At 46.7% G+C, this 25,468-nt stretch overlaps 1 protein-coding gene across 1 annotated transcript in view; it reads right to left on the bottom strand.

Moving 5' to 3' along the window:
- MAP4K2 (mitogen-activated protein kinase kinase kinase kinase 2) overlaps positions 1-25,468 on the bottom strand; it is a 47,714-nt gene that overhangs the window by 10,902 nt on the left and 11,344 nt on the right. The window contains exons 2-24 of the mRNA XM_088137464.1: positions 24,485-24,542; positions 21,596-21,686; positions 20,024-20,088; positions 17,834-17,889; positions 15,286-15,333; positions 15,100-15,142; positions 14,034-14,106; positions 12,971-13,102; positions 11,129-11,191; positions 10,959-11,040; positions 10,426-10,533; positions 9,829-9,904; positions 9,322-9,380; positions 8,099-8,139; positions 7,639-7,677; positions 6,646-6,682; positions 6,393-6,558; positions 5,288-5,400; positions 3,862-3,903; positions 3,191-3,275; positions 2,860-2,939; positions 2,457-2,517; positions 1,242-1,365 (exon numbers count right to left, since the gene is read on the bottom strand). Coding sequence (XP_087993590.1) covers positions 1,242-1,365; positions 2,457-2,517; positions 2,860-2,939; positions 3,191-3,275; positions 3,862-3,903; positions 5,288-5,400; positions 6,393-6,558; positions 6,646-6,682; positions 7,639-7,677; positions 8,099-8,139; positions 9,322-9,380; positions 9,829-9,904; positions 10,426-10,533; positions 10,959-11,040; positions 11,129-11,191; positions 12,971-13,102; positions 14,034-14,106; positions 15,100-15,142; positions 15,286-15,333; positions 17,834-17,889; positions 20,024-20,088; positions 21,596-21,686; positions 24,485-24,542 — 1,742 coding nt within the window. The remainder of the gene's footprint in view (positions 1-1,241; positions 1,366-2,456; positions 2,518-2,859; positions 2,940-3,190; positions 3,276-3,861; positions 3,904-5,287; positions 5,401-6,392; positions 6,559-6,645; positions 6,683-7,638; positions 7,678-8,098; positions 8,140-9,321; positions 9,381-9,828; positions 9,905-10,425; positions 10,534-10,958; positions 11,041-11,128; positions 11,192-12,970; positions 13,103-14,033; positions 14,107-15,099; positions 15,143-15,285; positions 15,334-17,833; positions 17,890-20,023; positions 20,089-21,595; positions 21,687-24,484; positions 24,543-25,468) is intronic.

Raw genomic sequence — 25,468 nt, 5'->3', positions numbered from 1 at the left:
TTTCCAACACCGTATTGCAATCGCTCCACGATTTATTTCGTCTGGAGCCCCAGAACTTGCTTGCGTTGTCCAATCACACCCATCCGAGTGTCCCCTTGGAAATGTGCAAAATGTAAGCCTTAATTCACAGCAGAGCTCAACCCGCATGAGCATGTCCAGAGGACTCTCCAACAGGGAGCAGTTTTAGCTCCACAACCGGGGACTACTGTCAAGAGCACAGGAGCTCTGCATTTTGAGAGAACAATTCATCAGTTGGGCTTACTGATCTGGCCTCATCTTCGGTCGCTCCTCCCATCACAAAATATGGCAGCGATAAGTGAAATTTCCAATTAATTTCACTGTGTTCCTAATGTGAGGGTCAGCAAGAGAACATTGAGCAGTACCTTCGTGGTGGCCATATCTCTCCACAAGTTAAGTTTAACCAACTCTGATCCTGCTTAGCTTGTTTGAGATAGGACATGGTTCTTCCCTCCCAGCTCAGTGGACAATCCCAATAAAGAATAATTTTAAAAAATAGATTCTCTGGCCTTGTGCAATTCTAGTGATTTCTGAGCAGCGGGCATTAAAAGTGAGAGCTTGCAAAAACTGCTGAGCTCTCCTCAAATCAGTCTTGGATTACTATGATGGCTGTACACAGAGTTGCCCTGGAAATCTTCGCCAGGTCAGAACAGAACCCCAGGCCAAATCTCTTCCATTCCTCAAAGGCCCACCAGCGGGCAGAATTAAGGGATAACTCAAAGTTTTGTACAGCTCCTGACACCGTTCAACAGTTTCTTTTCTTAGCCATCTACTGTACCTTCATCCATTCCCCCAATGTGTTGGCCTTGTGAAGGAGTCCAGACAGGAAGCATGCCCAGATGAACTCCTTTACTGTAAGGCTACATGAACAGGATCTTGCAAATCTGAAAGTACCTCTCTCCCCCCTCGCCTTTACAGCCCACAAAACTAGGGAGGGTCCCTTCTGAGATGCTTTCTCCACTCCCATTCCTTCTGTGGGCTCAGCTGCCTCTTATCCAACTGTTCCTCTGGCTGTGGCTCTTCCCCCTGTCTCCCAAGGTCATCCCCACAGACCATTGCACACCGTGGAAGAGACAGGGCTTTTCTCAACCCACAATCTAATCAAAGAGGTGGGTGTTGAAAGATGGCAGCCGCTTCCATGCCCCCCTCTCTCAAAGGGTCCTCATCCCCCTTCTGGCTTCCTTAGGGACCTCTGGCCCCTCCTCCCCCTCACCTCTCCCCACCTGGGGATTATCCGCTCTGTCAGTCGGTTGGTGGCAATGGAAAGAGGAACCGGCCGCTTTTGCAGCTGACGACGTTGCTCAAAGAGACCCAAAAGGTTGTGCGAGGAGATCTGGGGGGACTTTCCTGCAACAAGAAGCCGAAATGAGTCTGGAAGGGAGAGGAGGAACCAGAGACCCTCCTTCTGACATGCGTGGCCTTTGATCCACCTTCTCCTAGCCAGCTGCCTATGGAATCAACTCCTAAACTCACTTCCTCTCTTTATGCCTTTCCAACTTTGGCTTGGACTGAAACTCCAGAAAATGTTATGGTTTTTCCTATTGAAACCCTCCTCCCACTCATCTTACATGGCACAGAGCCATGATTCGGTGAAGCCACAATGGCTCACCTGTAATATTAAACCAGGAATCACCAGCAGCTTTGAAATCACAACCACAACATCTTTACTTGAAACCTCTAGAGAGGCTGGCTGGGGTTCAAAGTCAAGGCCAGCTTTTCGCTCCCTGGGTGCCCCCGATGTGGTGGACTTCAGTTCCCAGAATTCCCCAGCCAGTATGATACTTGCAGAGAATTCTGGGAGCTGAGCTTCCAATCTCTTAAGCAGTGGTTCTTCAACTGGGGATCCTGGGGGTAATGGAGCAATTTGGAATTGCCTGTTTGTGAGTCGGGGATCCAGTTTGGGACTGCTGCTGCTGAGACGCTTGTGTAAAACAAGAGTCTGTTTTTTTTTCTGGGGGTAATGACATTATTCAAGACTGGGGAAAGGGGTAATTGGGTCAAACAGTTTAAGAACCATTGTTCTAAAAGATGCCTGTCTTTGGGGCTGGTAAATGTTCTGTGACTAAACGCTAAGCTGGAAATCTGCCAGACAAGTTAGACAAATTTCCTTCTTTCTGGCCATGCTGGAAACCGCCAGAAGCTCCTTCGCATGAAAAGCAAGGCTCCACCACAGAGCGGTCATCCTGCAGCTGACAGGCAGCACAGCAGGACCGAACTCAGCGGCCTTTGCACGTCTTTTCAACCAGGAGCTCCCAAATTTGACCTGGCTCCAACTTCCATCATCACTGGCCACTGCAGCACCCCGTGACCCAAGCGAGGAAGCGCCGCTCCCAAACATCCTGTGCGTCCCAAAGCGGATCATCAGGCGATGGAAAGTTGTCCCAAACAGGAAAAAGAAAAGCTATTTCCCAGGCGCGGCTGTGCACCTGGTCACTCACCTGCCAAAGTCAGGAGCGTGTTGTTAATACAGTACAGCCAAGAACACCTGTGAGGAAGGAGCTGGCGGGGGGAACCAACACATGGGAGGAGAAGACATGGAGAGAAGGAGAGGAAGGGAGAAAACATCCGTCAGTCTTGCTAATTTCAGTCTAGGGAAATCCACAATAAGTGCCCTGCCTCAATGCGCTAAACACAACAGCCTTTCAAGCAACGGAGAAGTTCTTGTTAAATTACCGAGAGTCAGAAATCTGGGCCAACCCACCGCAATTTATGCAGAGACAGTGAACAGGTCTGGAGGGACTGGGCTGCTGGATGGTGGCTTAGTCATGGCTTAGCACTGCCAAACAAGCAAGGAACCCCTCCCGCTGACTCTTTCCTCTTTTTTCTCTGCAGAGGACTCACCTTCTCCATCGTGTCCTCGTGGAGCTCATGAAGATTCAGGGTGTAAATGCCTTCCTCTGCTCCCACGACCAGATACAGATCTGCCAAGCCAGGAAGGGAAGGTCAGTTTATAAGCCGTGGCTGGCAACGGTGAAAGAGAATATGCTGGACTAGGAATGGGGAGACCCGGGTTCTAGTCTCCCCTTGGCCATAAATTCCCTCTTGGTCCAACCTACCCTGCAGGGTTGATCTTGTGGGGAAAAACTGGAGGGGCGAATGCTATGAGTGCCATCTTCAGGTGGCCCCAATCCATGAGGAAATTGCCCCAATCCATGAGGAAATAAACATCTACCTCGTGTTTCTGGGTGGATCCATGTTGTAGCTGAGTTGATCTTCAGCGGGCAGCCGTTGAAAACTTTGGAAAAACAGGCTCCCATCTGGGAAAGGAGGAAATGGAATATTTGGATACGGGGGGGGTATGTGGGGTGCAGGAAATGACTGGGGTTTACTCCTCCGTTGCCAAGGCTTCTACAGTGCTTTCTATCCCATTTTTAGAGTTCAGATCAAATCTTTATTACAGTCATAGCTGGTTTTGAGACTTCTCTCACCTCCCTCTGAGTGAGAAAAACTGCCTCGCTTTTTCACAGTTTGCGCACAAGCATTTTGCCAACACGCCCACCTGCATTCTCTCCACGCATTCCAGTCTATTTTCACATTTTACAACTTTTTTTCTGCATGCACCACAGAAACTCTGCCACTGAAATATATAACACTGCATTAAATAACATATGTCAGCATGCTCCCTGAACCATACATTTAAAAAAAATTGGTATCCATATCTCCCCTGTCAATACAGTGGTGTTTGGCCCGCCTGTTCACTGCAAGATTAAACGGGTGAAAACGCTGACGGATTGTTGGACTCCAATTCAGAGACTCATCGGGGAAGTACCAATAAGATTGGCTTGTCTTAAAATGTAAATCCAAGGGATTCCTTTTGGTAGGGAAGAAGGAAATGAAACTTACGTGAACTTTGGGAGTGGGGGGCAATCCGTGGCACAGCAATCTCTGAAAAGGTAATGGAGAAAAAGGGGAGCAGTCAGGAGGAACATTTCTAAAAGATTTCCATTATTTGAAAAAAAAAGAAACAAGGCACCGTTTCTAACCCCATTCCTCATTCAATCACAGCCCAGCCCTCAATATTCCCATTCTGGTGGGGAGAAGACCAGGAATTTGACTAGAGTCATTTTGCACAATCAAAAAATCCTTGGGTTGGAAGGGATCTAGATTGGTCCTCTAGCCCAATCCTCTGCTCAGTCCAGGATTCACTACAGGTAGTCCTCGACTTATGACCACAATTGGGATCGGAACTTCTGTCGCTAAGCGATGCAGTCGTTAAGTGAGTCACACCTAATTTTATGACCCTTTATGACGTTAAGCGAATCATGTGGTCGTTAAGCAAATCTGGCTTCCTCCATTGATTTTGCTTGTCAGAAGCCCCCTGGGAAGGTTGTAAATGGCAATCGTGTGACCCCGGAATGCTGCAACTGTTGTAAATACATGCTAGTTGCTAGGCACCCGAATTTTGATCATGTGGCCATGGGGATGCTGTAATGGACATAAGTGTGAGGACTGGTCATAAGTCACTTTTTTCAGCACCACCGTACCTCTGAACAGTCGTTAAACAAATGGTCATAAGTCAAGGACTACCTGTACAGCATCCCTGACAGATGACCATCCAGCCTCTGTTTGAAGACCTCCTGCGAAGGAGAGCTCATGACTACATGGGGCAGCCTGTTCTGCTGGCTGACAGCTCATACAGTCTGCAAGTTCTAACCTGAATCTCCTTGCCTGCAATTTTAACCTGATAGTTTTGGCCCTGCCCTCTGGGGCAACAGAAAATAAGTCCATGTCCTCTTCTATATAGCAACCCTGCTATCCTATCTGCCCACATTTGTCTCTTCCATAGGCTAAACCCATCCAGATCCTTTAACAGTTCACCACAAGGCTTGGTTTCCCTCACCATCTTGTACCTCTCCTCTGAACTCACTCCAATTTGCCACTGTCCTCTTTCAACTAGGATGTCCAGAACCAGATGCATGTTTCCAAATGGGATATGACCAGGGCAGAATAATTACATCCCAGGATTTCTCGCTTCTGCTCCCATCCTAGAATAGCTTAGATGGGAGTTTAGCCCCCATCCTAGATTCGCTCCCCCATTTCCACTTGTGAGAACTGCTTCCATTCCCTTGGTGGAACCTATTCGTTCACAACAACAACAACAACAAAATCTAGGAAGCTTGGATCAAGACACAAAGCTCTAGTGATAGAAAACTGGTCGTGTTTGGGAGAACTTTTTTTTTCCTGAGTCTCTCCAGGAACCCATCAGTTCTGGAGGAATCCTAGGGTTCCACCAGACACAGTTTGACAAATCCGGATTTAGCACGCTTACAGTGGCTTCCTCCTTCTTTTTCATGGTGGCCCACTCGGTGGAGAGCAGCGAGTCTGCAGGTTTGGTAGAATCCATCCTGGAAGAGTTTGGCGTCCCGCCGAAGGCCGTGCTGCCTGTCGTCAAAGGATGAGTAACAAAATCAACTGCAGAAAAGCAACTTCTACCCTCCAGTTTGGATGTTTGGTGTGTGTTGACTTCTGGCAACGGCCTGGACTAGTCCTTGCAGTCCTTTCTGGGCAAGATTTTCAGAAGTGGTTCGCCTTGCCTTTTTCCTAAGGCTGAGGGACAGACTGGCCCAAAGTCACCCAGCTAGCATTGTGCCTAAGATGAGACTAGAACTCACAGCCTCCCGGTTTCTAGCCTGGTACATTTAACCACGACACCAAACCAGCTCTCACTGCAAGTTCAGTAGCAGCCTACAAAATATTTCAAACTCCAAACGGTTGGTCCAAACTTCCCAGAAGGGCTTCGAGGCCGTTCTGACCAGTCCAGAAGAATTCTGGACTTAAAATGGACCCGTTTCAAGCTTTAAACACTCCTTTTGAATTTGAGGCAGGGCTGTTTCAAGCCTGGCACCCTTCCAAGGTGGTGCTGACAAGATTCAGATTCAAAGCACTCAGCTGCCAGGGGTCCAATGGGCAATACATAAATCTGGCAAATATGGTGTGATAGTGAAGAGGTCTGCATCTTTCAACCAGTGAAAGAAACCTCAGAAAAGGGTGGAAGTAAAGAGAGCTGGGTCTATCTTGTGGGAGCCCCCAGTTCAAAACAGTTCCCATTGACAGCCTTCAGAGACTCAAGACAGGTCACAGGCCATGGTGGCGCTTAACCCTTCTTTTGTAGAAGGTGGGGGCTTATCAGCGCCTGCCATGTTTACTTTTCCTTTTCTTTTTAAGACCTTGTGGCTAAATAAGTTTGTTCAGCCTGGAACTGCTTGCAAAACTTTGCTAAATAGTGGGATATGAGACTACAAATACACATCTTTATTGAATAAATGGTTAATCATATTTATTAGTCGTGAGGAATAACAGGTCTAACACATCTGATGGTCACTTGGCCTCGAAATACAAAGTGAAACATACTGTATCTCCTTGTTTCTCGTTACCTGGGATGGTATGGCCCCTTGGCCCCTCCAGATCTGAGCGCTCCACGTCCTGCTCCCAAGGAGCCTTGTATGTGAGCTCCAGGTTGAGAAAATCCCAAAGCGGTCCCCTTTTGATAGTGCTTGAAACATCTTCCCCAGGTCCACCGGTACGCTGCTCTTCGTGGGTCTGCGGGAAGGAAAAGAAATGTTTGCAGAACCGAAGGGAAGGCGCTGTTTCAAGGAATCGGTGCAGTTTGGATATCCAGGAACACACCTGATCAGTAGGACGTGCCGGGCGAATCGTTAGACTCCTATGGAAGAGGAAGCATTTTTTTAAAGATAGAAGCAGTAGAACAAAAGAATGGGGGAAAGTCCAAAGATAAAGGCTGGGGGTGGGTGAGTTTAAGTCTATATATCTCAGGACTAGTCCTAGAACCTGTTTCCCAACTCTTGAGGAAGATATATTGGGCAGTGTCGCCCCAAGCATGTACAAAGTGCTTTTGCCTCATCACTAAACACCCCTAATTAACCCTACTCTGCCAGAATCCAGCAGTCCCATCCTAACATACATTTTAGAACATTCTGCCCCAAAAACAACAACAACAATAATTTAGTCAGACTTTGCAATTTCTGTATTTTCAGGTGAAATCTCTCGAGATGTTGCCATTTCTAAAAATAATTAGTTAAGGCAAATGGACCCTTGAGGCTTTCCATGAAAACATGCAATGGTGCCCCTACTTGAAAAAGTTTCGTGACCCTGCGCTATGTCCCCACTTCAGCTCCTTTCCCATTTAGACCATTTCAGACCTGGGATCTGTGGTCGGAACAGGGGATCTGGAGACCACTCAGTTTTAGTCTCAAAGGCTTGGGAGCTGTTAGGAAGGGAACAACTTACTGATTTCCCTGCTGGCCAACGGGGAGAACCACGTTGGAGCACCATCAAGATGCTCTCAAAATGCCCCCGAACTACGCTGAGATGGACGAGACAACAGTTTAAAGCAGTTTCTTTAAAAGCAATTGGTTGGAGGTAGAACCCACCTACCCCACTACCGGGTTCAAGCCCAGGAACAGTGAGTGGCCAGTGTTGGTCTGGCTGGGGAAGACCCTGCTAATTCCCCAGAGTGTCTAAGTCAGTGTCCCTGAACCTCAGCCACGAAGATGTGTGGACCCATGGCTGGCTGGGGAATTCTGGGAGTTGAAGTCCACACATCTTCAAGTCGCTGAGGTTGAGGAACACTGTTCTAAGTTCATCTCCATCTCCTCTTACCTTTCTTCTAATGCCTCTTCGACTGACTGAAGCAGGCTCCTGGGGAAAGTGAAAAAATGGTGCAAAAACAGCCATCAATCGCTGAGTCTGCATCTCACACTAAGCCATAGTTTGCTCCATCATGGTTTACTGGTCAAACCACAAATGGCTGGGTTTGTGCAACATACTGGCATGAAATTAAACCCACTGCACACCACATGCTTAGTCCTAACCCTGAGTTAACTAAATCCCACATCTCTGTTCATGCAGCACGCTTAATACAATGGTTGGGTTCACACTGCATACTGAACCCGGCCCTGTTTTAAACTAGACTAGTAAACTCAGCCTAAAAGTTTCAAAGAGGGAAAAACCATCTCCCCATGTTTTCTGCTCTATTGATACCAGGTGGAAGATATGGCAAGTCAATGGCCGGGCGAGGGGAGGAGCCCCCCTTGCATCTTTGCCCCCTTAAATTCCTTACTCTCCATCTCCTAGCACCATCCAGTTCTCTTCCTCTTCCGTCTGCAAAAGAAACAAAACATTCAGATTAAACGGGCCAAAATAAAGGCGTTCTATCTTTACTCTTCACCATCACATATGGAGCTCAGAGGCTGAGCTTCTGCTTGGCTGTTTCAGTTCCCAATTCTGACCCCTAAAGAAAGGCAGAATTGATGGGGGGAAATACAAGGACGAAACTCAGACCTTTCTCCAGGCCACTGATTTATTCTCAGCTTTCTAGGACATGGGAACCCAGCCCCAACGTCTATTGTATCATGGTTTGTGGCTCAGAGGTTTGTGTGAGCTGGGCCACTGGGGCCTTACTGACAAACCCTGGTTGAAATCAACCCGATTTATTACAAGGTTGGACCTCAGTCTATCTTTGTCTGCTGTAAGCCCTGAGCTATGGAACAAGTACTACAATTTGGAATAAGGTGGCTTCTCACCCCCTTTATTTCTGTAATTCATTTCTCATCCTGGATGTGCCTGTGTTATCATTTAAAAGTGTTTTTCAAACTTGGCAACTTTAAGATGGGTGGACTTCAATCCCCAGAATTCCCTAAGCAGCATGTTGAAGTCCACCCATCTTAAAGTTGCCAAGTCTGACAAACACAGTTTAAAAAGATGCGAATCCCCAGTATTCACTCTGTCCTTCTTCTAAAGAAGTTGAAAAATTAGTGTCGATAAACCAGCTACGCCTTCTTACAGAATCGAAGCATTGATTGGAAGATCCACTTGAGGCCGTCAGCCCAGGAATCCAAACGAAACAGGTCCGACAGAGAGCTGTTCACCTTTGTCTTGAGCATACCCACTGGAACCCATTATTGTTTGGTACCGTGGTTCTATTCTCGAATTGCTTTTAGCACTAGGAAAATTTTTCTAAGATTCATTCAGAACCTGCCCTCCTCTTACTCAAAATCCATTATTCCATGCCCTGAAATCTGGAAGGAGAGAATACATTCTGCCTTTCTTCCCAAACCATTTTTCCAAATAGCCAACCTACATTATGCCCAGATTGGGCCCATGCAGCACCCTAAACCACAGTTTGTTTCATCACCAGTTAAGTGATTGATAGTCTAAGCTACAAACCACAGTTCACAGACTGCCTATGGCTGGATTCACGCAAACGTTAAACCAAGCCAAACAAGTTGCATATCTACAACGTGTAAACACAAACACGGATACACACTTACGAATACAACTTACTGGGCTGCCCCACGGCTCTGTTTCTTTCCTTAGTGGAGGGCCGAATTTGACCTGGTTAACTGGAAAACAGCAAGAATTTAAAGACTAGCAACATAGGCAGAAATGAGATTCTACCCACAGGCTTTTGAAAGCCTAACGTCCGGATTTTAAAGACCCCTTGCAGGCAATGCAACCAGAGGTGATGGGTGGTGAGAAAAGTGGGGCATTTGTGTTCACTTTGGACCACAATCTGCCAACGATTAGTAAGAACAGTGGAGCTTGCATGGATTTCCTCCAATGGGGATAAGTTTTTTAGCATTAAAAAAATAGCTTCTCATCTCTGGTTCTGATTCCACCCTTCTCCAGGACTTCCATGCACGATGCCTCATTTCTTCCCCAAATAATCTGTTCTCTCTAGCAGGCTTCCCACGTCTTAGGAAAATGTGTCAACAGAGCCACATGCTTGTATGCAAGCGTGCCCTGGCGTGGAAGGGAATTCTGATACATGGGTTAAACTGAACGACTTACGCTGGATCTCCATAAGCGTGCTTTCTGCTGGCCCACGTGGCTTACTCGAGATTTTGTCGGGAAAAATGTCGTAAGCCTGAATTGGGAGGGAAAGACACTTTTTTGTTTCAGATATACCCAGAACTTCCTGTTCAAAGCAGAACGGCGTCCTTAGAGGCAAGAGTTACACCCTAGACAACCAGCTTACGTTCATTCAATCCCAGACGAGTCTGACACAGAACGGCAGAGAACGTTGTCTCTGGTTGCAGATCTCCAGAGAGCAAGCTGGGCACATCAGAAAGAGCGACAATCACCCTCTTCCAATTCTGGATATGCTGTCCCTCGGAGCAGTAGATTTTGGAGGGCAGGTTTTGGTTGAACATTAGAACCCAAACATGCATGTTAACCACTGTTCCCAATTGGTCATGCTAGAGAATGCTGAACACTCCCTCCGTAGAGGCGTTAGTGGATTATAATCTGTAGTGCCGGAGAAGCAGGGTGCGTGAATGCGCAACTGTACCTTTCTGAGGTTTTATATATTGCACAAAAGGACTTTCCCGGCTTGAAGGGAAAGCAATTAATCTCCATCTTCCACCCAACACAACTGGGCCACTGTACCTCCAAATCCCCATCATCCAGGGTGGAAGCGGCCAATTCAGGATTTGTGGCTTTGTCCAGTAATTCGATGGCTAAAACGCGGGCCAGTGGCTGGCTGATGAAAGGGTGCTGGTGGAGAAGAGACGGTGATCAGCGGAAAGGATTGAAAACCCTCCCAGCTTTCATCTGGACTCTGTCCCCAAAAGGGACCCACCAGATTTGCTACTGCAAATGCTCACACTTGGGCATCCCAATCCAGAAATACCTTCTCCCACTGCCTTACGCATGACTCTGGCAAGAAATTAAGAGTGAGACCTTTGGGATGGGGAGATGGGAAGCCCAGTTAAATTTCCCATAATCCTCTGGAGTAACACGACATCAGGGTATTCCGGGAAAACAAAATGGCAGCTCACGGGTCTCTCCACCATCTCCAGCGGAGATGGTGCAGTGTTTCTCTCCTTTCCTGAATTGTTTCTAGACAATTCTGATTTTGTGGGGGTGGGAGGTAAATTTCTGCCCATCTCCTGCCTTAACTTCTCCCAGCCTGGAATCACCTGCAAGAGTTTTTCTGCTACTGGCCGTTTCCTGGGATTTTTGGTCAAGGAGAGCTTGAGGAAATGGTGAAAATCAGGAGACCTGGAAGGATAAAGCAGGTGTGCAAATCAAGAGAAAAATTCCGAGTACCCCAAGAGAGGAAGTGTCTCTTGCACACTCACATACTCACCAACACGCCTTATCTTTTAGTTTGGGGGGCTGAAAGTTGCTTTTGGACATCAACATCAGAGCCCTGGAGGGCAAAACGAAACAGGGTCATCACCACTTTCTCATTTCTTTAAATTCCCTTGTCTACAAACGCTTCTTTTCTCTCATTGGCTGATTCGTGGTGATGTCACGGAATGCTCAAACATTCCACCAAATGGGAGGGCAATTCACAAAATTGTTTTTTCTTTGCCTTCTTTAACCCTCCATTATGGCACAGTGGCTGAGGCTGATGGGCGCTGCAGACCCAACTATTGGGAAGATGCCCGATGGCCAGACTGCCAGGGCCAACAGTTTTGCAGAGGAATTTGGCCCTTGGATGATTCTTGTGCGGGAAGTGCCCATCAGGGACAGTCAAGTATCAGGCAAACACACACGCCAAGGTGTAGTGAACCTGGTTTTTCTAGAAAGGCCAAACTAGTGGCATTTCTTGCTGCTGTGGTTGGATTTAATCTTGCCCCTCCCCAGGAGCTAAATTTAAATGCTGATCTTTTGGTGACGTAGCAAAAATGTGGTTTTTGCACAGTAGCCAAGACGAAGAATTCCAGGGTTTCCCAGCTGTAATTTAAATTCAGAAATACCCTGTTACCCTGAGGGGCATGTTTTAATTTTTTAAAACAAAGAGACTGGAAATGTAGTGCCTGCATTGCAGATAAGAAGGGAAGTCCGGGCAGTGGCCCATTTTTAATCAGGAATAGCCTAAGCTAAACCAAACAGCTCACAAAATAATGATTAGTGAGACTCCAGATAAAACTAAATGATTCAGCTTCAGTCCAAGAGGCGTCCCAAAACAATTTTTCCCCCTGTTAAGCAGATTTGGACCCCTGGTCTAAAAAAAAGTCATTTTGGGGGGGGAGGGGGAGATGTTTCTAAGACCACTGTACAAAATAAGGAGATGTTCCATCCCTGCACCCTAATTAAAAAAAATATATATATAAAAGGGGTGGAAGGGAAATAAATATGAAAGAATTTTGATCTTGATCGTTTTAAATGTAAATTAAGTTTTAAAAAGAAATGCAATTAATTTTTTATGATCATTGTTATTTCTTAATTACATTAAATCAATTACTTAAATTGACAGGCTGGGTGAGCCCATCACTGTGACCTTTTTTCAGAGGATTTATGTTGTATAAAATGAATTAGATTATCCTTGGGGCCGTTACGGTATTATTCTGTTACTACTGTCTATTGTTCTTGTTTATTAATTTTTCTTTTTCTTGCTTTTAATCCTCTCCTCACTGCTCAGAGTTGCAGCTGCATTATAGGCGGCCATATAAATTGCTGCTGCTATTATTATTATTATTATTATTATTATTATTTTATCCTGCCTTCCCTGTGAGCCTGTTTCTTGGTTATATTAACTGGGATGATTAACTTTGTTGTAGATTGCTGCTTGGCTGCTGTTTATGGAATTTATATTGCTTTTATTCTGTTTTTAGTTATGAGCTGCCCAGACTCATGTACTTGAGATGGGTGGCCATATAAATTTAATAATAAAGAAACAAAACAGAAAGCAAACGGAAAGCAAACGTGAACAGCCACCCCAAAGAAGCATCCTCAATTTTCCTGTTTTTTCCCCCCCTAATGATCCTGAAATAGATATTCTAATCCAGTGTTTCCCAGCCTCAGCAACTTTCAGATGTGTGGACTTCAACTCCCAGAATTCCCCAGCCAGCATGGGAGTCGAGGTTCATACATCTGAACGCTGCTGAAGCTGGGAACCGTTGTTCTAATCCGTGCCATCCTCCGCACGCAGCTCCATCTTCCTCGCTCTCTACAAGCTCCTTTCATCCGGCGTCTTCCTCACCTCATGGGGTGGAGGTCGAAAAGGGGGGGCTGCAGCTCGGCCAGTTCAATGGCTGTGATGCCAAGGGCCCAGATGTCGCACAGCTGGTTGTAGCCGCCTTTCTTCTCCACCGCGGCCACCTCGGGTGCCATCCTGGAGAATAAGATGGAATGCAACGTAAGGACGAGAAAAGCACGCCGCCCGCAGCAACCGCGCTCGCGTTTCTGACAAAGGCTCGTGGCCGCTTTGTTCCCATTCCTCTTTGTTGCGATAAATCAACAAAGGCAACAACTTCAAACAGTTGGATTTTATGCAACGCAGCAAAACTTGTGCCATGTCCTTGCAGCGAAGAAGCATAAGCAATAAAACCAGCCACTGAATTTATAGGCTAACAAATAATCCTTGTCTGTCTCTGAACCAAGGTGGCCAAATTCTCTTTGCTCTGTTTGCAATACCAATTTCCAAGCATCTCCTCTGTTTTTCTTTCCATTTATTATCCTTTTAACTGAAGAATTTATCCAGATTAATGAATTTAATTCAATCATTCTTCAGTTTCACCTTTTAATTTAATTTAATTAGATTTAGAATGACAGAGAAAAGGCCCATAGGACCTGCTACGTCAACCTTCGCCAACCTGGATGTGTTCCAGATGTGTGGACTTCAGTGCCCAGAATTCCTAGCCAGCAAGGTCACAGCTGAATTCTGTGGCTGAATTCCACACTCATGGAGGGTAGCGTGGATGAGGAAGGGGGCATTTCCTGATCCTCTCCGAGTGTAACGTCAGGCACGGATCGGTTGCGCATCAAGCAGGCGCATTGCTACCAACAAAAATTCCATCCATCTAAGAGCGCAAAGCAGCATTGTAAAACAAGCCTATTTGGTAAGTCAGAAGTACTGCAGTTCAGAGGGGTGGTGAGACGGAAGGAGGGAGAGAGAGAACAGAACAGGATTTACATCCAGGACAACACCAAAGTTAAGACTTGCTAACTCTTCCACAGGACAAACAGCACCGACCTTGAGCATTTATTACAATAGCCATACAGGAGGCACATTGAAAAGAAGGAGAACAATAAACATGTTTTACCAGTAGGGTGTCCCAATGAAAGATTTTCGCTTTGCCACCGAAGCTGTCAATTCTGCCGAGACCCCAAAATCCGCTATGGAGGAGAGAGAAGGAGCAATTTCAGAAGACTTGGGAAAACAGGTCCTGGGGTCCACACACAGAGCTGGAAAGCCAGGTGTGGTACTCCATGGTCATCCGGAATAGCACTCCCTCTGTCTTGTGCTTCCTCTCTCTGTCTCCACCATTTTGCTGCAACTCCCAACCCCACATTTAAATCGCAGGGAAGGGGTTGGCAACTAGCCTACGTCTGCCCCGTCTCTTGGCCCAATTTCAAAAATTCTGCCCGACGGGTTTCCAATAAGGCTTAGCTTACCCTTCTCTGCAGGGGACAAGAAAAAAGGGAGTGTGTGACAGACTTCACCCGCCCTGGGAGCTGGCCCCGCCCACCACTTGCTTCGGCTCCTCCCACTCCTCAGCCCCCAGCAAAGACCTCCATGAGAAGCATGACTCCCACCCAATTGTTTGCAGAAGATTTGGGGATTTAGGGCAGATTTAGGGAAGGACCAGAGAGGGCTTCAACTGGCCCCACTGGAATGACCAAAGGATGGGAATTGTAGTCCAATTTCAAGAGGAACAGCTGGTTCTGTTCAACGGTGAACTCATGAGGGAGGAGTTTGCTCTGTTCTTACACTGATCTTTTCGCTCCTCCTCTCCCCCCAGATAGCAGTGGGGACCCTGACGGTAAAGAAACCTGTCACCACCATCATCATCATCTTCATCACGATCGTTGACGTGAACGCCTAAGACAGACTCCCACTGAAATAGGCTTAATCACAGCAAGGTTCCCTCAAACTCAGAAGTGTCCCTTGGGGGGAAGGTGTGTCAAAAAAGTCAAGATGGTGGCCATCGCCATGCAGTTGAAGCCCCGTCCCTCCTTATGTGCAATGAATGTTAAAAAGGGGTGGGCTTCAGTTGCATGGCCACGGCCACCATCTTGACTTTCTGGACCTGCCCTAAGACCCCCTGGCCAAACCAACGGGTTCATGAAGGTGCTGAACGGGAGGGGACGCCCGGAGGAGGAACTGACCGAGTTTGACGTCGCCGTTGGCTGTCAGCAGGATGTTGGCCCCCTGAAAAAGAGGGAGAGGGCTTCAGACGCAGAAGGTCAGGCGGCCGTTTTGGGAAACGCTCTTGCCTCTCCCACCCAGACCTCCGAAACAGCCTTAAAAAGCACTGTAAAGTTGGCAAAACTCCGTTAGTGAATCCGCCTCACCTTAATGTCTCGGTGCATTTTCCCTTTGGTGTGCAAGTGGTGAAGTCCCTAAAAGGGAACAGGGACAAAAGCCGTCAATTTTTACAGCCCCTCTTAGTGAGAGAGGCCCTGTGACACAGCCAGGTATGTGCGTTGCAGAATCCCGCCTGGCTAGGCCATAAATCAGGGTTTATAAATCACATGCTCTTCTTTGGAGAAGACCCTGATGCTGGGAAAGGTTGAAGGCAAAAGGAGAAGAGGACTGCAGAGGATGAGATGGTTAGCATCCCTGAAGCAATGAGCATGAAACTGAGCAAACTCAGGGAGGCAGTGAAGGACAGGAAGGCCTGGCGCAATATGGTTCATGGGGTCACGAAGAGTCGGACACGACTTAACGACTAAACAACAAGGTTCGGAAAGTGATCAAGCCAAAACCCAAATATATCACATTGTGGCTTAGGATAATGTTAAACCAGGCTACATGTCATTGCCTAGTGTGAATCTGATCAGTGGCAGTGCCATAATTTAGCCCAGTCCTGCATATGTACAATCTGGCCGGACCCTTAACATTTCCCTTCATTAGTGTAAAACTGTCTCCTTCCACTTGAGTTAAACCCTAGCAATCTCACAAATACATCCATTTAATTTTTGGGTCAAAACAATGAAACTAGTTTGTCATAGCTTTCTTCCAAATATTTTTTTTTATCTCCCAGTTTAGTTTACAATCAGGGCATTTCCTAGTGGTCTCCCATCCAACCCTGACCAGTTCACCCCTACATGTCTTTTGGAGTTCAGCTAGATCATGCCACCTAGCTGGATCTTTTCTTTGTGAGTGCTGATAAATTAACTACGAATTTTAAAAGCATCACTTCCTCTTCCCAAAACCAACTAACCCTTTCCATTCACAAATTCCCACCATCTTTCATCCCTCCATTTCTCTCCCGTCATTGTTATTCTGTGACAAAAAATGGAAAACAGCTGGAGGGGATTATTCTGCAGGCATCACACCTGAGCAAGCGATAACACTGAAAAGGTGTTTTTTTGAAGTGTAGAGACAAATGCATTGAGAGGGAAATGAATCCAGAAGAAGTTAAAAAGAGAAGCTCTCGGCAGTTGTACGAAAACGGTTCAGTTCCCACAATTAACTTTCCAAAGAGACTCTTAAAAACATTTCTGTACATGGGAAAATCCTCAGAGGCTGGACTGTTGACCGAGCCTCAAGGCCAGGCAAATGTTTAAATCACTGTTCAGCCAGGAGAGACAAAGACATTAGGCACTGGCCGGAGGCTTATTAGGGAGAGCAGCAAACTCTAAATCCAGGAAAAAATGTGGAGAATGCATCCATGTGCAATCAACCACAGATTTTTAAGACCAGCGCATGCCTGAACAGGCCAGTGCAAATCTAGTTCAGATCAATCGGATCACCCAAGAACGGATTTAGACATTTCTCTGGAATACCATCTGCATCTAACAGGCCTCCATGCGCTGGGTTTTATAAACTGCCCTTGTTTGATGTGCAGAGTAGAGAAGATGCCAGACCCCCTCCTCTCATTTCACCACCGATGAGTTCAAACCACCCACTTCTTGGCTACTGAGAGAATCTATTTTCTGCATTGTACAAGCCAGGATGTCATAAATGAATCAAATGCAGAGGGTTTGCACCGCGTGCTAAGCCAGACCCTGAAAGGAAAACCAAACCAAGGTTAAAACTAACTGAGTTTCATCTCTGGTTTGAATGCAGGCCCTTTGTGCTAAACGTGCTCTACAAACCCAGTCCATGCACTGAACAGAAATTAAGAACAGGTCTCATCTACCTTTCTCGGCACATCTGTCTTTGCCACTTGTTCAGAATAAATATATTTTTTAAAGCGTGGAGATTAAGTGTTAAGGCCTGCAGTTAATTTGAGGACAGGATATGGCTGCTCCGAAAAAGGCAAAATTCCTTAGGAAAAGAATTGGGAGAGGAAAAACTCACATTTGGTATCATGCCTTTATAGTCATCTGTGTTGCAACCATACCATCTATGCCAGTGTTTCTCAACCTTGACAACTTTTAAGTTGTGTGAACTTTAACTCCCAGAATTCCCCAGCCAGCCATGCTGGCTGGGGAATTCTGGGAGTTGAAGTCCACACATCTTAAAGCGCCCAAGGTTGAGAGACACTGAACTGGATAGTAAAAGGATGGGGGACCACTAGGAAATTGCAGGCTCAACTGGGAGACCAGGAAAACACCCCCAATAGTGGGAGTGGGGAACCGTTTCTCAACTATTGCCAAGCAAATTGCACAGACAGGCCTTGAGCTCCGCTTGAAAAAGACTTTGGGCCATTCCTTTCAAAGTTTTAGCCAAGACGGCCAGTGTTTTTTTTTGACTCAAGAACCAAGTGGGAGGAAAACCTCTCTTTTTCCTCGACCATCGGCGTTGAGCTTAAAAGCCAACCTTCAGACGCTAACTCAGCTGAAATGGGCAATAAATCGGAATATTTGTTGCCACTCCCAGGCTAAAAATGGGGAAGGTGTATATCGGCACTGAAGCTCAATGTTGTTTGCTTTTCTTCACCGACACACTCACCTGGAGGGTTTCCCTGCAGACATAGGCAATCTGTTTTTCAGAGAGGGGCCCAGTGCCTGGAAAAAAAAACAACACCCGAATTATCCCTGGCTTTAGCATCTACCGGCCACCCCCTACCCCAAATCCTGCAGATGTGGAAGCTATCAAAAGCAGATTCATGTCCTTCCATTATCTGGGGATCAAACTGCACACGACTCTGGGAAAACTCTAGAGAAAAGCGAACAAACTTCCCCCAGCAGGAACAAAGGGAGCAATAATTCAATCCATGGAGGGAGTCCCCATGTTAATGATCTTTAATCCACCAAACTCTTTACGCTTTTTAATCAATTATTTTAATTTTATTTAAATTATTACATTAATTGTATTAATTAAATTATCTTTAATCCATTGAACGCTGAATTCTGGGCTGGAGAAAAGCAGAATTTGCTCCTTTCTTTAAATTCTGTACGGGAGAAAGCAGCATTGTTGACATTTCTCCCCGTCACGCAGTCATGAATGGAGGCTCGATCAGACAAAACCAATTTCCTTTTCTAACTTCTCCCCATTGCAAATTTGTAGCCCTCCGGTACACAATCCACCGAGAGCAAAAAAGGAAGTAACATTTTCCAAAAGAGAAGTAGACGAAGCTAGATAACTGAAAGGTTTGCTTCTGAGCCAAGGGGGAAGGGAGAGGGGTTGCAAAGCGAAACGTTTTAATGTCCCAGTTGCAATCGATCTCTTCCTAAAAAGCAACCAAGATTAGCCATTTTATAGCGTGGATGAAGACGGACACTGCCAGAAAATAGTCCGCTTTTAAGTCAGGGCCACGTTTTACAACAACCCCGATGGCCAAGCATTTGATATCCAGCTTGGCAGGATTTTATTTCCCTTCCCAAAGTGCACAAGCATTTCTCTTGCTCAACTTTTGGTCGGTATTACTCTATTTTTTTTTTTAATTCTGCACTGCCCAGCTCAAACAGAAAGGAAAGGAAAGAGAGAGATTGGAAGAAAGGATAAAAGGGGGTGGAGTGATTTTCTTTGCCCCCAAGAGCCAAAAAAAGATATTAATGCCCAGCAAGGCTTTGGTGCCTACAGATGTTTTCTTTCGGGGAATAAGAATATGAGAAAGGGCAGATGTTTCTCGAGGGTTGCATACCAGTAGCAGAGAAAAAAGCCACTGGGATAAATCGGGTGAAAATCTGGAGGTGCCACCTGCAAATCACTGCGCAAATAAAACACTTGGATTCACAGAGTGTGGCCTTGCATCAGAGCTGTGCAAAAATATCTCTTATCACACCCACGCATTTTCCAGCAGTGAATTCCTGGCGTTCCATTACAGATGAGTTCTGGGTGCAACTTAGATCTTTGGCTTGATATTCTCCACCACAGTCACCTCCAAACATTTTGAGCTCCTGCCTGCCTGGAGGCTGTGGATGATGGGAACCGTAGCCCCAACTTTTCAGAGAGCAGCTGGCTAAGGAAAGATGGTCACACACAAGGCAAGGTGACAAGCCTGCAGTGAGAAAGCCTTAGATTTACCTAGGGGTAAACGTATGAACACCTGTATGCAAAAGATGCTCTACCCCCAAGCTAGAGTTCTTCCCGTAAAAAATGAATAAATTAAAAAGTAAGATTTCAAACTTGAGACAGAGGAGTGTTCTCTGCTCTTACAGCAAAACTATCTTGGAACGGTATCTGAGTGGGAACACAGCTGTTCTGTATGTAGAGAAAGTCCCCAGGTTTGGCCCGGGTGGGGAAAAGCATTCTTGAGCCCAGACAAGGCTAGTTAGATGGATCAACAGTCAAAGCAGTTGAAAACACTTGCACGTCCCTAGTACAACAGTGATTTATTCAGAGCCATGAGGACTAGAATCTTGCTTAGTGCTACTAAAGGACTGTAGTTCAGGGCGGGCACCTGTTTAGCAGGGAAAAGGCAGGGCTGTGCTCCCTAGCATTTCCAGGTACTGGTGGGGAAAAGGCCGAGCAGCAAAGTTAATATTAGAGTTTCAGAAGAGGCCAGCCACTACTTAACATAGCAGGTTTCCTTCTGCAAATCCTGCTGGAATGTAGGATGACACCAGGAATCTAAGTTACCAGCACCACCTCCACGATCACGCCTATAATCTTTTAGCTTCAATACGGTTAGGAATGGATCCAGAGAGATCCTCAAATAATACTCTCCCCCCCCCAACCAAACAGGCAAAAACTCACTATGGTAGATCTCCTGCAGGGACCCCCCTCCGCAATATTCCATGCAGATCCACAGCCGATCATTCCTAAAATCCAGAAATAAAAGGAAATCTGTAACAGAGAGCTGGATGCATCCATCATATTTTGGGGAAAGCAAGAGCTTGTGATTGGCAGATTTGCTGGTTGGGTGAGGTGCAATCTCTAGATCAGTATTTATCAATTTCAGTACCTTTAAGATGTGTGGACTTCAACTCCCAGAATCCATGCTGACTGGGGAATTCTGGGAGTTGAAGTCCACACATCTTAAAGCATGCTGGCTGGGGAATTCTGGGAGTTGAAGCCCACACTTAAAGTTGCTGCGATTGAGAAACACTGCCCTAGATTTACACATTGTGGGAAGCCATAAGCCATGTTTCTGCAAGCCAGAATAACTGGCGTTATGCCTCATGCGCCTCCTAGGCCAAACCTCAACCCTTTATGGTCTGCACTCTGTCTTGGGAGTTTGCATAGCAATTTTTCAGACTTTCAAACTTCGCAAGCAACTGCTAAATGAGACAAGAGCCGGCCCTTGATGGGACTTTCTGCTCGCACATCATGTACCTACACCGAGGGTGGGAAATTGCCCCCACAGGTCATCACACCCTGTCTTTTGAAACAGGAATGGCGGTTTAATTTTCCTTGCTCCCTGTCCAACAGTGTTTAAAAATGTTTAACTAGAAACAAAAAACCTAAATGGGATAATGCCAGGCTATGAGGCAAAGCACCAGCTTCTAGTGCCAATTTTATTTCCAAAAAAGGTCTACGTAAACCTAGGAGGTATCCTCAGAAGATAAATAAGGTGAGGGTGTGGACTTCTTATCGACCGCTTCAGAAGCAAATATTAAAAAGAGATGATGGAGTAAGACAGTGTTGTCCAAACTTGGCCACTTTAAGATGAGTGGACTTCAATTCCCAGAATTCCCCAGCCAGCATGGCTGGCTGGGGAATTCTGGGAGTTGAAGTCCACTCATCTTAAAGTGGCCAAGTTTGGACAACACTGGCGTAAGAGGTCCAGAGTGTGGGTGGCTAGCAAGTAAACTTAGTTCAACCTCATCCATTGGCCCCAGTGAATGGAGGTGGCCATTTTGTGAAAGCACCCACAACATTCCCCCTCCACTCAGCACCCCTCTTCAGCTTCATTTCAGCAAGTGCAAAGCTTGGGCTGAGCACCCCCACTTATACCACCCCACAAAGACCCATTTGCTCTTCCGGAGAGTTTGCTGGAAGTGTCTGCTTCTCCGGTCTCAAATGGGTAGTCCCAGGGAAGGCCCATCTTTAGACAGCGTGGAGGAGAAAGGGTGCCTCTGACCATAGGGTGAGGGGCTACCTTCCGAGATTTGGAATGGGAAAAGGGGCCTCCTGGGTTAGAAGACGAAGAGTTGAAGTGGGTTGTGGCCTCCGTAGCTTTTATTGTAGAAATTAAGCAGGCAGTTCACACACACAGCCCGCTGCCCCATGGCTTTGACACAACTGAGGAACCTGCTCCTGATGCTCAAGGTTATGGGTTACCCCATCCAAGTTCCGGTCCTCCTTTTCCGAGGAGCAGTTCTCTACCTGAGGTAGCTTCCAAAATACGTCACGACGTTGTGATGGCGGCAATCCCTGAGCGTGGTGATTTCTTGCTGAATGGATCCAATGTCATCTCCTAAGAAGACCCAACGGAGAAAATACGTCAGTCTCTAAGACAGTGTTGTCCAAACTTGGCCACTTTAAGATGAGTGGACTTCAACTCCCAGAATTCCCCAGCCAGCCATGCTGGCTGGGGAATTCTGGGAGTTGAAGTCCACTCATCTTAAAGTGGCCAAGTTTGGACAACACTGCTCTAAGAGGTTCTTCTTCCACCTTCTTTCTTCCTTTTGATCAGGTGGTTTCCAATCCTGCAGCGTACCGACTAATTTATATTGCACTTGACCCCTCTCCAGTGCCTGGAAGATTCCCACATTAATTCTGGAGAGATAATCAGCCTTTGTTATTCTAGTTTAAATGAAATCTAAGCACTGGCGAGGGTCTGGATTATGAAGAGAACTGCAGCCCTGACCGAACCAGAGAGTATCAGTCTGGTAAGGGACCTCAATGTAGCTTTTAAGTTTCAACTGTGCATGTGCAAAAGGTCTGGAGGTGGAATGTTCTGGAGAATAAAAGACTGCTCCATTCACTACGCTGGTCCAGCTGTTCTTGAAGCTTTCCAGAAGTAAATCGCCTGGAACAGGAACGCTGCTTCCAAAGACTTTTCAGACTTCCCCTGGATCGGCCAGACCAGCACGCTCCAGAAATGTCCCCAAGTTCTCCAGAACGTTCCATCTCAGGAAAAGGATCCTATGAACGTTCCTCTTGGTACAACTATTTCAGCACAGCTGTGAACAAAAGAGTTTCCCCCCCCCCTCTAAAAATGGAGACCATCAGCATCATGAAACTTTGGTGATTTTGTAGATTTTTGATGGTAGAAGCAAGGTTTCTAACCGTCACTATCTAAGCTTTTGACTGGCTTCATGTTTCATGCTATTTACTTAAACATAGTCTGTTGAATAAATCATAACCATCTGGGTTCATACAACCTACCAAACTGCAAATTATGGTTTAGAAGCCACCATAGCCTAGTTCACACAACATGCTAAAACATTATGAAATAAATCCCAGGAGAGGTGGTCCTCGAGTTACAAGCATTCATTCAGTGGCTGCTCAAAGTCATGGTGGTGCTGAACAAATGGTACTTATGCCCAGTCCCCAAAGCTATGGCCATGGCAACGCCCCCACAGTCACATGATCAAAGTTTGGGCACTTTGCAGCCTGCCCGCACTTATGACCACAGGGGCGCTTCCACTCCCCCCACCCATCTCCCCCATCTCCGCCCTTTTGGCTGCCCTGCACGGTGGCATTCCTTGGTGGTGGCAACAGCGCTGGAGCTGAAGTAGAGGCTGGGGCCTTCTGCAGTCTCACCAGCCGCCACCACCCCCGGGCCTCTATTTCAGCCCCAGTGTTGCCACCAAGGAGTGCCGCCTCAATCCCCGTGCCACAGCCAGCTACCCCAGTGCCACAGCACAAAGCCCCAGCTGCCCCCGCAGCCCTGCGCTCTGCAGGCCCTGCTGCCCCCAGCTGACCTTCGCCGTCTTCCTCCTGCCGCTGATGAGGCATGCCCAGCCTGGCCCTATGCGAGGTAGCTGCTGGCCATGCCAGGCCTTCTTCCTGAGACTATGCGCACTGTTCTCCATATAGCGCGCACCGTTCTCATGATGCTTCGGAAGGCTTCAGAAGCTTTCTGAAGGCTTTCCAAAGCATCGTGGTAACGGTGTGTGCGGCCTTGGGAGGAAGGGCTGGCGCGGCCAGCAGCTGCCTTGCGTAGGGCCAGGCCGGGCATGCCTCATGAGCTGCGGGAGGAAGACGGTGAAGGTCAGCTGGGGGCAGCAGGGCCAGCGAGTGCAGGGTGGCAAGGCTGGCAGAAACGGTGGTGTGCAAGTGGCCAAAAGGGCAGAGATGTGGGGAAGATAGGTGGGTGGTGGGAGTTGAAGAGGAGGCAGTCCCTTACCTTACAGAGGTTCCGGGCTGGAAGGGTCCAAGCTGGGAGTGGCTTGGATTGGGGAGGGTCCTCATCTAATGACCGTTGGCATTTGGTTAACGACAACAAGTGGGACTGCCAGGATTGCTGTCACTAAGCGATGCGGTCATCTGACATTGCGCTTTACGACTGCATTGCTTAGTGACAGAAATTCTGGTCCCTGTTACCGTCATAACTTGAGGACTACCTGTATTATGTGTTCACAGAATACGCAATGTCTAAACCAGGGTTTCCTAACCTCAGCAACTTTAGGATGGCTTAAGATGGGATGCTGGCTGGGGAATTCTGGAATTGAAGTCCACATATCTTAAAGTTGCTGAGGTGGGGAAATACTAAACCAATGAACCATATTCTGGGTTAACGTGATCTCCCGGTTTGCACAACCTGCAAAGATAATATTTGGGTTTCCAATGCTACGTTGATTCACAAACTGCCAGAAGAAAAACTAAGTGGATCCTGAAAAACTGAAGTCTGTCTGCATTCTGTTGTGTGCAGCTTTGAGTTTACTGAACTGTCACGGCCATCCTCCCACAGGGGATGATCTAACTAAACCGGCTGTAGAAGAAGGTAGAAATAATGCTGGCAAAGGAATGCAAGAACCACTTGCAAATAAATGAGATGGTAAATTACATTCCAGCTTGGAAAAGAATGAAGTGTGAGACTCTAAAAATAACCCCACCTTGATTCTGTTTGGTATAAGAAAATCTAGCAGGCTTTCAAGTTTCTGTTATTATACCCTACAATAATAGAGTAGCATTCCTGAGATCTTCACGGTGTCTGTTTCCTGACCTGGCCTACCTTGAACGGCTAAAATCAGAGCAGCATTAAGAAGTCAACCAACACAGAACTTGGAGTCTGCAGACCAAGATAAAGCCAGAATCCCCTCTTACCTGGGTCAATTTTCACAATTTTAATGGCCGCCAATTCTCCAGTTTCCGTGTCACGCCCCTGCGGAGGTAACCACAGCGATGATTAAGGAAATGGGTCGTTCAAAAACCCTCTCCCCATTCCTTTTCTTTGGGAGAAGAGATTTCGTGAAATTCTTTGCAGGGGTTCGCTCGCTTGCACCTCATCTTCCTGCTCCAACTTTTTCATCAGTCCGACCATACGGTCTGCTGTCACTGCTTCACTCTGAGCAACACAGAGAGTCATCCCAAATCATTTGCTTTCTGTGCAGGATGAGATGAGTCTCTGAACCCCCTGCCAGATGGGTCGGTCGGTCGGTCGGTCGGTCGGTCGGTCATTCCTTCCTTCCTTCCTTCCTTCCTTCCTTCCTTCCTTCCTTCCCTGCCACAATCCCATAGGATCTCAGCGGTTTTACAAATATACATATTTGTAAATACAAAATATTATATTACAAATATAAATATTTGCAAATACAAAATATTTTTGTTCAAAAATATTTGTACAAATACAAATATTAAAACATCCACAGTCCAGTATGATCCAGAAAATATAAAACATGCAAACTGGAAAAATGGGCACTGAGTCCCAAACTGTAACAGTATGTGGGAATGACCTTGGGAGACAGGAGGAAGAGCTGCAGACTAGACAACCGTCATGTAAAAGGTATCTCAGCCCACAGAAGGAGAGGAGGGGAGAAGCATTTCAGAAGGGACCCTCCCTAGTTTTCTGGAGAGTAAAAGGAGAGGAGGGGAGAAATACTTTCAGTCTTGCAAGATTCTACTAATATAACCTTACAATAAAGATAGAGTTAGTACTCATAGTTGTGCTTCTTGTCTGGACTACCTCGAAGGGCTAACACAAACAACCTTCCAAAGAGCTACAACTATTTCCAGAAGGTAGCCAGTTAGGGCTACTCTAATTTCCAGCAGGAAGCCATCCCAGAGAGCCAGCGCTGCTACTGAAAAGCG

Source organism: Python bivittatus, unplaced genomic scaffold, assembly GCF_059951505.1.
Source record: "Python bivittatus isolate LINGU-HERP-01145 unplaced genomic scaffold, Pbiv_v1 ctg000180_np1212, whole genome shotgun sequence".
Classification (NCBI taxonomy): domain Eukaryota; kingdom Metazoa; phylum Chordata; class Lepidosauria; order Squamata; family Pythonidae; genus Python; species Python bivittatus.
Note: the sequence above shows the minus strand (reverse complement) of the source record. Positions and strands in the feature narration are given on the sequence as shown.